General features: G+C 32.2%; 2 protein-coding genes and 1 pseudogene across 6 annotated transcripts in view; 2 read left to right on the plus strand and 1 right to left on the minus strand.

The window, feature by feature from the left end:
* Nucleotides 1-5,750: 5,750 nt before the first annotated feature.
* Nucleotides 5,751-9,487, plus strand: LOC148910850 (uncharacterized). Its single transcript, XM_089030294.1, has 4 exons — nucleotides 5,751-5,760; nucleotides 8,207-8,410; nucleotides 8,974-9,149; nucleotides 9,355-9,487. Exons 1-3 carry the CDS (start codon nucleotides 5,758-5,760, stop codon nucleotides 9,118-9,120), a joined length of 354 nt encoding a protein of 117 aa, XP_088886420.1. The 5' UTR covers nucleotides 5,751-5,757; the 3' UTR covers nucleotides 9,121-9,149; nucleotides 9,355-9,487.
* A 2,427-nt stretch (nucleotides 9,488-11,914) lies between these two features.
* Nucleotides 11,915-12,883, minus strand: LOC148910851 (uncharacterized; annotated as a pseudogene).
* A 1,472-nt stretch (nucleotides 12,884-14,355) lies between these two features.
* Nucleotides 14,356-15,048, plus strand: part of LOC148910852 (uncharacterized) — a 30,529-nt gene continuing 29,836 nt past the window's right edge. For all 5 annotated transcript variants that reach the window (XM_089030280.1, XM_089030283.1, XM_089030278.1 and 2 more), the window contains exon 1: nucleotides 14,356-14,493. The gene's annotated coding sequence lies outside the window, so the exon portion shown is untranslated. The remainder of the gene's footprint in view (nucleotides 14,494-15,048) is intronic.

Consider the following 15,048-nt stretch of genomic DNA (forward strand, 5'->3'; position numbering starts at 1 on the left):
GACAAACCTTTCGCGTAACCTTGCACTATCTTTAAAAGGGGAGATTTGTTGCACAAAGACATGACAATGTCCGTAATCTACTTGCCATACTTTTTAAACAAGGTTTGCAACAACGTTCAAAAGGAGCCACAGCTTATCCCATTGGATGGCGAACAATTTAATCTAAAATCTACTAGCACAAGTCCAGGATGCAAGGCTCGACATCAAAGCTGGATCGTTTTGGGCACAGGCGGGAGTAACTGCATTTTTTGATGTAAGAGTATCGCATGTTAATTCCTAAGAGCAACCCAAAACAAATCCACTTCTATACAATCTTCAAGGATCAAGAAAGCGAAAAAAAGAGAAAGTAACCAGCAAAGAGTAATCGATTGTCGATATGGGAACTTTTACGCCCTTAGTTTTTGGTATAAATGGAGGAATGGGGCACCTTACTGAGAAATTAACCAAGAAGACAGGGGACACATATGCAAGTACTATAACATGGATTAGAACCTCGATTATCTTTTGAAATAATTAAGTCAGTACTTTTTTTTAAGGGACAATGAATTCTTGAATGACTTTAATAATCTTAACGCCAATGTAGCGGAAATTTAGAAATATTTAGATTTTAATAATAAATGTATAGTTTTAATATAGTATTATATCAGTGTGAAGAGCTGGACTCCTGTTTTGAGCTATTAATTTATTTTACAAATATGTTTTCATAGATAAATAAGTAAATATTATATAGATTTGTTATTTTATATTCATAATCTCTCCTTTTTTGTTTTATAATTATAGCAATATTCTTATCACGTCTCATATTATAATGAATTATTAGTTAATTATTATTGTCAATAAAGTTATTTATTTTTATTATTATTATTATTATTATCATTAAAAGGCACCAGATCGCTGATGTTGACCCTTAAAAGGTACGACGAGCACCACCCGCCTTCTCGTGATATAAAGGAGTCCCCCCCTCCCTCCCCCCGGGGGATGAATACATCCAATACTTATTGAATGGTCGACCAAAATAGATAGGGTTGATTAGATCCTTTTGAGAAGGAATGGATATCATATGTCGATCCTATCAAAGATTCTGCTATAGCTAATAGCATTTTCTCCATACCTCAGGATATGTTTTTTTTAATTGACTGATTGAAGACTTTATTTCATGAGGATGACACGTGAGAGTAATTTTGTTAACTGATTAACTTGTGGCCCTCGATTATTTTTTCTTTTTAGCACGGGCACTCAACTGAACTGTGATAAACCACTTAAAGTCGCATCAATTATAAATGTTATAGAATTATAGATGTATTATTGTTGGCTATTAAACACTTAAGAAACTATAGTCACACTGAACTAATAGCCTCATGGCAATCTTTATATCCTTCTCCAATGCTCAATAGCCTCCTGCATGCATCCATATTTAAGTCAATGGACGCACACTGAGAGTGTTGACTACTTCTTAAACATTACTGAAATTATGTGACTTTGAGCGAAAATCGTTCACAGATGAAAATTTATTATGGAAAGCACTGTATGTATGTATAGCAAATTCGTATTGGTTATAAACGTGAACAATGCACTTGGGTATATATACTTATTTCAATAAAGTTAGTCACCAAAACCTAGAAAGCTGAGATTTCTGAGAATCATGGGGAAATGTTATATATCCAACAAGTAATGCTTTTGACACAAACTGCAGCAGTTGAGGATGCTCAGAGGAGGTTAACTTTTAACTGGTAGAAGATCTCAAGTCCATCCACAGTTATCAAGCGGTTGAAACATGTAAAATGTATCTATCCATAATCCTTGTCGGTCTCAACTCTGTAGCTTTACAGGTGACTAACTTTATTGAAATAGTGTATATAAGTGTATATATATGTATTCGTCCATAAGACCGACAAGTTTGTATAAAAGACCACTTCACCTGAGGAGAGAGTGAAACAGCGCTGTAGTGAAAATCCTATATGCCTTACTATTTGCAGGTCAGTGGTGTATATTTTCAATGTTCATTTTACTTTATCTACACTATATTTGTAAATACTTACTGTAAAATGTTTGTTTCTATTTATGATTCTAGTTATGTCACTAATATGCTATTTCTCTTGTGATGTGTGTGTATAAATAAAGTCATTCATTTATTGAATAAACTTGAACTTGAACTTGAACTATATATTAAGTCCACATTTACTTCTGCCAGCGGTTAATAATTACGAAAATGAGTACAAAAATCAAAAAGCTCAGTTATTTGCTGACAAAGCTGTAAAATGTTGGCTTACAATTATGTGACATTTTGCAAAAGTCCCTGAAGCAGTTAGTAAATATGAAAGAAAAGAAAAAAAAAAAAAACATCCAGAGGGTAAAATAAGTGTGTGAACATTATGCCGATTGAATTTTGAATCAGCTGAATCAGGCAAATTGCATGTGACCTGATATTAGTAAAATCGCAAAGTCTTAATTGATAATATTTGCCAGCGGGAAAAATGGCACTGTACATTTCTACTTGTTGGGTAGACATCGGTATATAAAATGTTACATTTACACATTTACACATTTAGACTAAAAGACATATCACGTGTTTCATTATGTATTCTTTGCCTCGTGTGCGTCAGCCTGAACTTTAAATGTAAAATTCAACTCGTGAATCGAAAATCCAGAATGCCCCGACCATTTAGTGAGGATTTAAGATGGAGAATGGTATTTCAGCGTTTGTTTTATGCCAGACCCTTCGAGGAAACACGTGATATTTCTTTTAGTCTGAATGTGTAAAGTGTAAATGTGTAAATTTTTTAATGTCTTTTTTGGTGGACAACGTTAATGCCCGTAGTTGACTGTATCAGAGATATCAATTCAGCTCAATTAGTCCAAATTCTTATTGTTATTTACCATTCTGCCCTCCTCATAAACAAGATGTGACGTCATGGGGAATTTTGATTAAAATGCTTCGACGGAGAGAGAAAGGATATTTCTTCCGCTTTCGATTTCTATTTTTGGATATATACGTTTTGTCTAGCTCACAACCCATGAAAACGAGGGCCACTGGGCATAAAAAACGCAATGAGGGAAGGGATAAGACGATCATGATTTTTACCCCGATATCTTTATCTTTTTTGACTTTTATCAGAAAATACAGACCAGTAACACTTTTAATGACAACCTAGAGTAAAACGAACAGAAAGAAGATTAAAAAAACCATACGATCTATTTAATACGTTATTTAAAAAAATTGCTTACTTTGGGAGCCCCCCAAGTACAAAAGTTTGACATTTTTAGAGATTTCTTGGAAATTGCAGCGAGAAGAAATTTTTTTTTTTGAGGGGGGTTTTTAAGCCTTAAGTATGTAGAATATATACAGCGATTTGCTCTCTTATAGAGTCTAAGTATGGTTAAAACATGAGAGTGGTAATATAAGATCCTAAGAAAGAGGATCATCGTTAAAATATAAGTGGTTTCTGTTTGGAAAATAGACGAAGCATTAGGTGCCGGTCACTTCTGACTCTTCAATGTCTCCAAATCAAGTAAGTTGTCTTCAACTTTGAATTCGTTTTTATCTTAATATCAGCATAAGTATTTAGTTTATGAAGTGGGATAGAGTTAGCCCCATTTCAAGAAAAAAATGTATCCGTCTCTAAACTTGGAAAAAAGTCAATTAACAAACAATCTTGACTCCACAGATAAATTTCGCTGTAATGGCGTCTTTCTTTAATGGAGTATTTCCCAGTTTTGTACAAAAATTTTTAAATGGTAAAGAAAACTTAATTGAAAAATTAAAAAAAAAAAAGATTTGCATTTGGAAATCATTATTTTTAAGCGTTTTTTTTTGGGATACCATATACAAGATCTACAAGTCATGTTGAACGCCATTTATTAGGAGATGGGCTACCATAATAAAGACCACCATTATTTGCACCCAATAATTGATTGGTTGGGAGACTATGTGGCCCCTATGTACCTTACATAGTCACCAAGTTGAAACAACTTTAGTTTTATTGCATGAATCCCTTTGAACCTAAAATTTGTGCCCCCTTGCTAGAATTGCTGAAATATATAGTTATTGTCAAATTGATTGTTTCCCCCTTAGCTTTGGTTGAAAAAACAACAAACAAACAAACAAATACACAAACGAACAAACAAACAAAAAAACAAAAAATGCTGCCCCCTCCCTTTGGAATCCATATCACCATTCATCCCAAGCCAATTTAATTAGGATTAATCCCTTATGCTTTAAGTACCTGAGGTTATAATTTTCTACTGTTTAAGAATTATTGCATTGGTTTAATTACACCCATAATGTATTTTGCTAGTAGTCGAGTTCAGTTATATTTGCACTAGGCTTACACCTGTCACAGAAACATCATATTAGGAAGCTATTGAACTCACATTAATAAATAGGAGCTGTCCACATTTATAACTGTAGATAAGATGAAAGATGCCACGATTTTTCTTCTTCCCTCCTGGCTTCCACTTAATTTCTCACCCCCTGGAAGATTTAAGTAAGCCATGAAACCCCCTCCCCCACCACCCTTTTCCTTAAGGTTTTTCTACATTATTGCGTTCATTTCTAACATACTTTTGCTTCCAATGATTGTTTATCAGTTGACCTCAGTCAGACATTTAAAATTTGTTTTTCCATCCACTTTGACAATGAATAAAAAATCAACATGTGAGTTGAATGTTGTGTGTGTTATAACTTAATTTTTAATGTATTATAGCTATAAAAAGGTTGCAAATATTTTTTTTAGACACACCAAGTTATTTGACGTCAAACCAGAAAGTGAGACGCATAATTTGCAATTGACTTGCCAAAAGACAAAACATATTTAGTGAGTGTCGGCAGACAAAGAGAAAAAAAAAAAAAAAAAAGAATAAATAAGAAAAAATTAATACCAGATATTCAATAATAAAAAAGCTCAATCAAACAAAGCAACAACTCAGTCAAATAAGTAGCCATTGCATGCAAGCAACATCATTAACAACATTTAATACTGAAGTTCTAGCTTTTGTTGTAAGTATTAATTCAATCAAAACAATGTCTCACTGAAGAAGAATGGGACATTACTAATGGGCTATTAGGATCACAATATATATATATATATATATATATTTATATTAATTTATTAAAGCTGGGATTAGGGTTTATGATTTTTCTATCATAAAAGTTTAAGTATGTGAATTCTGTCTGCCCTTTCTCCTCCCCCATGCCCATTCTAAAGAAAAAATGCTCCCTTAAAAGTGAATTTTTTAAAGACTCACTATTAAATAGTATTGCAACGAAAATGTCTGAACTTAGGTTAGTTAGTTATAGTATTCTTACTTGAATAAGAATTACTTTTTTTAGTTATAAAGAAACATGGAGAAACACCTGATTTAAATTTTCTTGTCAGGAAGGGGCCACATAATTTTTCAATTTCAAATCCCCACCCCAGTGTTGTTTTACTGTGCAGGGATTAACAGTTTTAATTCAGTACATGCAGCCATGATTTAGTTTTCCTTAAAAATGAATACACTGAAAGTCTGTTTTAAATTTCCCAGTGTTATGTGAGGATGATTAGCAATTAGTTATGGGACATTGTTATATAGTATTACGAAATGAAATCCAGTTAAAGTGAATATGGAGTATTAAGATATTAATTTTGATGTTGAAACATTTGTGTTTTGCAGGAATGGATATCATTCAATACATGAAAATTGATTTCTACCTTTCTTTTGTCAATACAATATTTGATTTATAAACATGGCAGAAAGCATTGTCAAGAAGCTGCAGCAATGGTATAAGCTATTGAAATATTTATAATTAATAAATTAATGTTCTACTTGATAATTTTGTACATGAAAGAGTCAACATCAAATATCAGTGTTCATTGATAATTATCAATTACAAAACAGTGAAGGATAATGATGATGATGACGATGAGATGATAAAGTTATTTGATGGTGTGATGAAAATGAAAATGAAAATAATTAAAATTGATAATGATATTTTAGATAATGCTAATGCTGGAATGACTTAACGAGGATAATGTTGTTTGATGAAAATGATAATTAATGATATGAATAAATGATAATTAATGATAATGATATTCAAATGATATTGATAATTAATAATAATTATTGATGAATGATAATTTGAATGATTGATAATGAAATGATGAATGAATGACAATGAATGACATGACTGATATGACAATGAATGACAGTGATGACAATGAATGACAATGAATGATATGACAATGAATGATATGACAATGAATGATAATGACAATGAATGATATGACATGATGAATGATATGACAATGAATTATGACAATGAATGATATGACAATGAATGACAATAATGACAGTGAATGATAATGACAATGAATGATTGACAATGAATGATATGACAAATGAATGAATGACAATGACAATGAATGATGAATGACAATGAATGACAATGATGATATGACAATGAATGATAATGACAATGAATGATATGACAATGAATGATAATGACAATGAATGATATGACAATGAATGAATGACAATGAATGATATGACAATGAATGATATGACAATGAATGACATGAATGATATGACAATGAATGATATGACAATGAATGATATGACAATGAAATGATATGACAATGAATGATATGACAATGAATGATATGACAATGAATGATATGACAATGAATGATATGACAATGAATGATATGACAATGAATGATATGACAATGAATGATATGACAATGAATGATATGACAATGAATGAATGATATGACAATGAATGATATGACAATGAATGATATGACAATGAATGATAATGACAGTGAATGATAATGACAATGAATGATATGACAATGAATGATATGACAGAATGAATGATATGACAATGAATGATATGACAATGAATGATATGACAATGAATGATATGACAATGAATGATATGACAATGAATGATATGACAATGAATGATATGACAATGAATGATATGACAATGAATGATATGACAATGAATGATATGACAATGAATGATATGACAATGAATGATATGACAATGAATGATATGACAATGAATGATATGACAATGATGATATGACAATGAATGATATGACAATGAATGATAATGACAATGAATGACAATGAATGATATGACAATGAATGATATGACAATGAATGATATATGACAATGAATGATATGACAATGAATGATATGACAATGAATGATATGACAATGAATGATATGACAATGAATGATATGACAATGAATGATATGACAATGAATGATATGACAATGAATGATATGACAATGAATGATATGACAATGAATGATATGACAATGAATGACTATGACAATGAATGATATATGACAATGAATGATAATGACAATGAATGATAATGACAATGAATGATATGACAATGAATGATATGACAATGAATGATATGACAATGAATGATATGACAATGAATGATATGACAATGAATGATATGAAATGAATGATATGACAATGATGAATGACACTGATGTATACAATGAATGATAATGACAATGAATGATATGACAATGAATGATAATGACAATGAATGATATGACATGAATGTATGACAATGAATGATATGACAATGAATGATATGACAATGAATGATATGACAATGAATGATATGACAATGAATGATAATGACAATGAATGATATGACAAGGAATGCTAATGACAATGAATGATAATGACAATGAATGATAATGAACCAATGAATTGATAATGACAATGAATGATATGACAATGAATGATAATGACAATGAATGATATGACAATGAATGATATGACAATGAATGATAATGACAATGAATGATATGACAATGAATGATATGACAATGATTGATATGACAATGAATGATATGACAATGAATGATAATGACAATGAATGATATGACAGTGAATGATATGACAGTGAATGATATGACAGTGATGATATGACAATCCAGTCTCACTTAGAGATGTTAAACATAAGGGCCACAAATTTGTCAATGGAGAGTTGGCTACTGTCACGTGTCACCCTCTCGAAAACAAAGACATTATTATTATTATTATTATTATTATTATTATTTTTATTATTATTTTATTTTTATTAGGATAAGTATAGTAATGCTATGTATTGCATGTGTGGTCATGTGAGCACCAATTAGAGTATTGAAAATATATTTATGATACTAAATTTTTAATCTTTTGGTATGTAGAATGCAGAAGAATATATTACAACAGTTCCTGTCCCAGATTCAAACCTGGTTGGGTTTGTCATCGGGAGAAGTGGTCGAACTATTCATAGACTAATGAAGGACACCACAACTGACATTCGTTATGAAAATCAGACCAATACATTTATTATAGAAGGAGAGGCAGAAAATCGATATGCAGCAAAACTCAAAATAAAGGAAATTATTGTAAGTAAACAAGAGTGTCCTTCACGATTCCTCTAAATGATGTTTTAGGTGCTACTTGGAAGAAATTCTGTCCCGAGGGAAACCGAGAACAACAAAACAACTCACCACGGTTTGCCTTGTTCAAATTTTAATTGACCTATATTTATTACTATGGCAGAGGAACCGTGATAGAGAGCATTATCTGAAAATAGGATAAAAACCGTTGATATATTTTCAATAGCTCTAAGTATGTTGAAGTAGTGAAGTAGTGGAGAAACCACTTACAAAACAAAGCAAGACGCACACACTCAAAAAGAAAGAAAGCAAACCTTCTAACACACTTACAAAAAGAACCAGACGGAATAACAAGACACACACTTTAAAACTGCAAGCAGAATCTCAAATGACAACCAAGATGTATTAAGCTTAATAAACAGAAAGACAGAGAGAGAATATCAAGACAAAAGTTTGGCGACAACAATGAACAAAACTAACCACAGCTTACCTTTTGATTATGTTCTTGTACAAGTAAAGAAAAAAATGCATTGGAAAAAAAAAAAATTCTTGTTCTTGTTTCTTTGAAGTTCTTCCCGCCTTTTTATCCAGTCATTGTCGCGTGCGTGCAAGCATCACGCCACCTTGAAGTGATCACGTGCAGCACATGCAGCTTTCACGTGCTGGGAAAAGCAGAATATCTAAGACTACCCCGAATTGCAAGAGCGTTGTCATAAAAATTTAATAAAAAGAACAAAAATTTCAGGTAGGAATTAATTATTGTTTTAGCAAAACAGGAGTAATTATTTCACTGTTCTGAAGGTATAACGTCTGACATTATCACTAATACCTTGTTGTTATATATCTAAAAACAGTTTATTTTAATGATCAATCTAGAAATCTTTAAAATCAACATATTAAATATTATTTCCAATTAACTCATGAGTATTAACTTATAATTTTTTCGTCAGAGTAATGGCCTAAAAACTCAAACGGAAGACTACAAAGAATGTAGGAGATTTCCATTCGTTCATTCGAATGGTTCCGGCTTCGTGCTACAGCCCGTAGATGCGGATTCTAAATTTTTTCAAGTTAAACTCAAGGATTCTTTCAATAAGGTAGGTTCATTCCGCTTAACTGTCTAAAATACTAATCAATATGTTCAAAAAAATATTTGTATTGTTTTAGTTATGTGTGTGTGTGTGTGTGTGTGTGTGTGTGTGTGCGTGTGTGTGCGTGTGTGTGCGTGTGTGTGTGTGTGCGCGCGCGTGTGTGTTTGTTTATGTAGCTGTTTTGTGGGACAATCTTTTAATTACACTGAGAAAACTGCTGCACCAGTGATCGAGTCGGAACTATGAGTTTTTATGTCTGATCAACAGTTTTTCTGTTATTTTGTCTTCTTATACCCGTCCTTTTAATTCCTTTTTTTGTGAGATTTTTTTCATTTTTCGATCGTATCTATTCTATCGTTTACTGAAATGTAATCTGTTCTAAGGAGAAATATTTATTTATGAGTTTAAAATCCATGTTTATGTGTTTCTTTATTACTTCCTATTTTCTCGTTTTCAGGATCAGTCCAGCTACAGTACTGACTGTACTAGCTTTTCAAGTCAAATGATCAAAGTTTTAGAGTCGATACATAAAGAAAGCGGCCGAAAGGAAGATGTGATACACAACATATGGTCCCACTTTGGACACATATATTTATCTAACGTAAACCATGGTAAGTGTTCTTTAATACTGAATGTAATGTTGAGCAATAGTCCCTTCTACTGGCATCGAAGCTAGCTTTACGAACAATTTAAGCAGTTTAAGCTAACTAATTTGATTTTAAAGGCTTATAAGCACTTTAAAGGATTTTAAAAAATCGTTCTGAAATACATGATGTGTCATTTTAATGCCAAATATGGTGTGCAAGTTAATTTGTCTTGTAACTTGTCAGTGTTTGCGGGATCTCTGCCTGTAGTCCATTCATACTAATGATGTTGAGGCCGTGTTCATATTGTATACTTTTTGTTTTCTATTTTCATCTTCCCTCTTTAGCTCTTCTTTCTTTCTCTCATTTATTTCTTAATTCATTCCCTCCCCATGATTCCTTCGTTTTTGCACTTCCCCTGTCTTCTAGATTGTAACGCTTTTTTCCTCGCGGGTTTATTGGTATTTCGTTCCGTTAACTTGCAGTAGATATATGCTGCTTTTTATCGTGTAAAACTTTATAACCTGAATTCTGAAATTCATCTGTCAATTCGCTCTCAAAATCCTTTTTTTTTTTTTTTGCTGGTTTTTCAGATGAAATAGGCACTGAGTTTGATGCACAGGAACTGCTGAGCCACGTGAAATGGGAAAACACTTCAAACGCAACAAAATGGCGAATAAAATTTGTAGGAGGTATTGTTGACGGTCTCGAATACCACAACCTGATTGGATGGATGGAAAATCAAACTGAAAAGGGTATTCCGTTCGTTCGTTACGAATTTGTGTACTCCACGCCGTCATGTAAAGTGATTCGGGTAAAGGTTGGTATAGTCCAATGTCTATCACTATCATCAACTCGCTCATTGTTATCTATTGCTCACTCCCATCTATCAAATCCAATTCCTATGGCGGACGCGCTTTCTTAAAATCTCCATTTGCACCGAAATTATGGAACTCAATTCCTGAACATATTGAAAGAGCAGAAACAGTAGAAACTTTCAAAGCTAAACTTAAGACGTTTTTATTTCAAAAAAACATTATTTTTAGTTAATCATATATATATGCGATGCTAGGCGCATTGAGGCTAGAAATGCGCCCTATAAGCACCTATTTATTATTATTATTATTATTATCATTATTATTATTATTTTTAGTATAAGTAATAGGACTCCATGCTGTCGAGGAAAATTCCGAGGACTGACAAAATTGGATGAGGCCGTAGGCCGAGTCCAATTTGGCAGTCAGAGGAAATTTCCGAGTCTAATTATTTCTTTATTGGGGAGCATGAAATCCCATTACCTATTAATTATGTTGCTGCCTAATTAATCCCATATTAACAAGACCTGTTCAATTAAGAAAATAATTGGACAGTTACCTATATGGGATTAATGAGAAGCTGTATAATAATAATTATTATTATTATCAGACAATGAATTCATGAATGACTTTAACCTTAACGCCAATGTAGCCGAAATTTAGAATTATTTAGAATTTAATAAATGTATAGTTTTAATATAATATTATATCAGTGTGAAGAGCTGGTCTCGTGTTTCGAGTTAAATTAATTTATTTTACAAATATGTTTTTTTTAATTGATATATAAGTAATTTGTACATATATTTGTTATTTTATATTCATAATCTCTTTTTTATTGTTTTATTGTTATTATCATTATTATTATTATTTTATAATAAAATTGAACGATAAAAACATGTTAAAAATGTGACGACGTTTCGACGTTGCACAACGTCATTATCAAGTCAAAAATGAACTAGAAAAGTAGAATATATATAGAAATAATAACAATAGATATAAAATAGATATATAATAACATAATCAGACAAAAAGTTTGGCACATATGGAATCTGATTGTACATTCAAACTAGGTTTGAGTTGTTTGATCAGCAGCATCTCATTAATGAGACAGTCAAATCTGTCTTTGCACTTTTCAAAACTTTGAATTGGCTGTCGCTCAAGGGACCATGTTCTCGGGCGTGTTTTCCAATAGATGACGTAGGAGCCTTGTGTTCCGCTACCCTCTGGTGTAAATATCTCGTTGTGTAGCACACATAATTCGCATCACACAGATCACATTTGTAATAGTATACTACACTGTGTTGATTCACAATGGAAGGTTTCTCCTCTTTAGGTTTAAGGATTTGCTCTAACTTCTTGCTGGTGAAGACAGGTTGTATAGTTAATCCAAGTTTGATCCACAAAGTTGTCTTCTCACTGCATTTGATGCCTTCTGATCTTTGAAAGGAATGCTTATCCTAACGATTCGGTCTTCAACTGAATGTTCGGGAGCGTATTGATAACTCGATCCGATTTCTATTTACATTAGAATCAATAAGACCTTTGGGTTAATTCAAGCGTGAAAAAAGTACGAATTTTTCCGTATTCACGATCCAAAGGTTTAGATGTAGATGACAATGCTTTGGCCCGGTGTACCATGGTTTTAAGTAAACATTCTTTATACCTGTTATCAACATGACTATGAAAATGCAAGAGCAAACCAGTGTTTGTTGATTTTCTATGCACCTCTGTCTCCAACTTTGTTCCTTGTTTTGTAATTTCCATGCCAACAAAAGCAATTTTTCCATCTTTTTCAAGTTCCATAGTAAAAGCCAAACTAGGATGTAGATCGTTTAACGCTGACAGAAAATCCCTCGAAGTATTAGCATCAGGCATGATAACAAGCGTATCATCTACATACCTTCGATAGAAATTAGGTAGGTTTCCATTAGATACAAGTTGATCTTCCAAGTGGCACATGAAAACATTGGCCATTAAGGGGCCTAAAGGCGACCCCATGGCAACGCCTTCTATTTGTTCGTACAAATTGCCATTAAACTGAAAAAGCTGATTCATTGTCGCGTTAACATTAAACGATCTACATCCTAGTTTGGCTTTTACTATGGAACTTGTCGCGTTAACGTTAAACGATCTACATCTATATATATTTTCTATATATATTTTACTTTTCTAGTTCATTTTTGACTTGATAATGACGTTGTGCAACGTCGAAACGTCGTCACATTTTTAACATGTTCTTATCGTTCAATTTTATTATAAAATGTTTAAATAATAATTATTATTATTATCATCATCATCATCATCATTATTATTATTATTATTATTATTATTTACATTTTATAGACAAAAAGAATAACTAGAAGTTTCTTGAATAGATATTTCGGACGATATCCATCGTCCATCATCAGTTTAATGACTCTATAAGTGTTACATTACAGCGAATACTTTAAAGCCCTAGGGACTAATACGTATTAATGAAGTACTGTAAACCCTAGGGACTAATATGCGTACATAGGTATTGTTCAATTTAATAGTTTTAGAGCGACAGATTGTCCTTGTTCGTTTAAGTCATTTACATTTTACTTTGTTGTCGTAAATCAAATTTGGCAAAGAAACGACAAACAGACAGACTGCGTGAATTGGATGAGAATGCCGGCAGGTTATCCATATATAGGCTGAAATTATGAGAACGTTTGGCTCAAAAACCGTTTTTAGAAAAAAATATTTTCGATTCTGCAAAATTAATGTTTCAAGAACGTACGGTGCTAGTACCTGGGTGAAAGTAAACACAGTGCAAAGCGAACAAACTTAACAAACAAACAAACAAAAGCAAAACAAAAACAAAAAACAAAAAACAAAACAAAACAAAACAAAACAAAACAAAAACAAAAACAAAAACAAAAACAAAAACAAAACAAAGCAAAACATAACATAACATAACATAACATAACAAAACAAAAAAATAACAAAACAAAAACAAATAGATGTTTAATAAGCCAGAGGTTAGCTAGTTAGTTATATATTCATTTTTGTATTCCACACTTTCAGATATTTCTAGCAACTGATGCCACAACTAATGCAGTGACCTACAGAAATATCCCAAAATGTGAACCACTTGCCAATGTGATTAAAAGATCTGATACTGAACCATATTTCTATCTATGTGGATCTACTGTGAAAAGAGCTATTGTGGACGTCTTCCAGCCTGCAGAGGAACTGGACTTTCGTTTTATCATCGATTCAGGTAAACGATTCAGGGTAATGTGAACTTTGGAAAAGGAGAGGAGAGGAGAGGAGAGGAGAGGAGCTCTTACGAGATATATATACTTTTTTTGTCAACAGGTTCAAAATGTCAAGAACAGGTTGAAGACAAAGAAGTAGACGTTCTTTTTAACTTTATCCGCGACAACATGAAAGTTAAACCAAATCATGGTCTTGAATTATTTCAAGAAAACCCGCCAACTGATTTTGATCTTTCCTACATCCGTATTTCTGAAAGACGAACATATCCATTCACATCTAAAGATGACGAGCAATTTACCGTTAAGCTGTCTTATGAACGCATTGTAAATAGATCCACCTCCACCTCTGAAACTACGGTATGATTTTTTAATTTTTTTGCATTAAGAGAGAATTCTTTTCGTATTCAAGCAGTGAGCGCCAAAAACTATTTTCTTGAAGAAAGGCTGTTGTACAAGGCTAAAATCTTGTTGTTCAGAAAGTTTAACTTGTTTGGAAGTGGAGATGACCGATGAACGGTGGAATCAAAGTGTTAACCCAAAGCAAAAATTTTATTCGAAAATTAGGTTTAGGCCTTAATTTGCTTATTTCCCATATATTTTCTATAAAAAAAACCTGACAAAGCAACATTCTAACATAAATGCAACAAAACATCTTTGTACAATTGAAAATACCGCTTCAAACAGGCATAGTACACCAGTTTCTAACTGTTTAAAAAAGGTTTTGAGTGTTAACCCAAAACGAAAATTGGGATCAAAACTCATACGAAAGTCTAGTTTTTGGCGCTTTTTGCCATTATTGCTCATTATTGAAAAAACTTTTCCTCTTAAATTTTTTGGGACGGTTATTCGTTTTTGAAAATCTAAAAATTATACCTACTTAACATCCTTGAGGGAAATCTAAGTAAGGGAATT

This window comes from Actinia tenebrosa, unplaced genomic scaffold (genome assembly GCF_029948245.1).
Source record: "Actinia tenebrosa isolate PJP-AT-01 unplaced genomic scaffold, QUT_ActTen_1.0 PGA_scaffold15__27_contigs__length_11533743, whole genome shotgun sequence".
Lineage (NCBI taxonomy): Eukaryota > Metazoa > Cnidaria > Anthozoa > Actiniaria > Actiniidae > Actinia > Actinia tenebrosa.

Coding starts and splice junctions, on each gene's coding strand:
- LOC148910850 (XM_089030294.1), top strand. Junction 8,411..8,973: donor TCAAAATAAAGGAAATTATT/GTAAGTAAACAA, acceptor GTTTCTTTGAAG/TTCTTCCCGCCTTTTTATCC.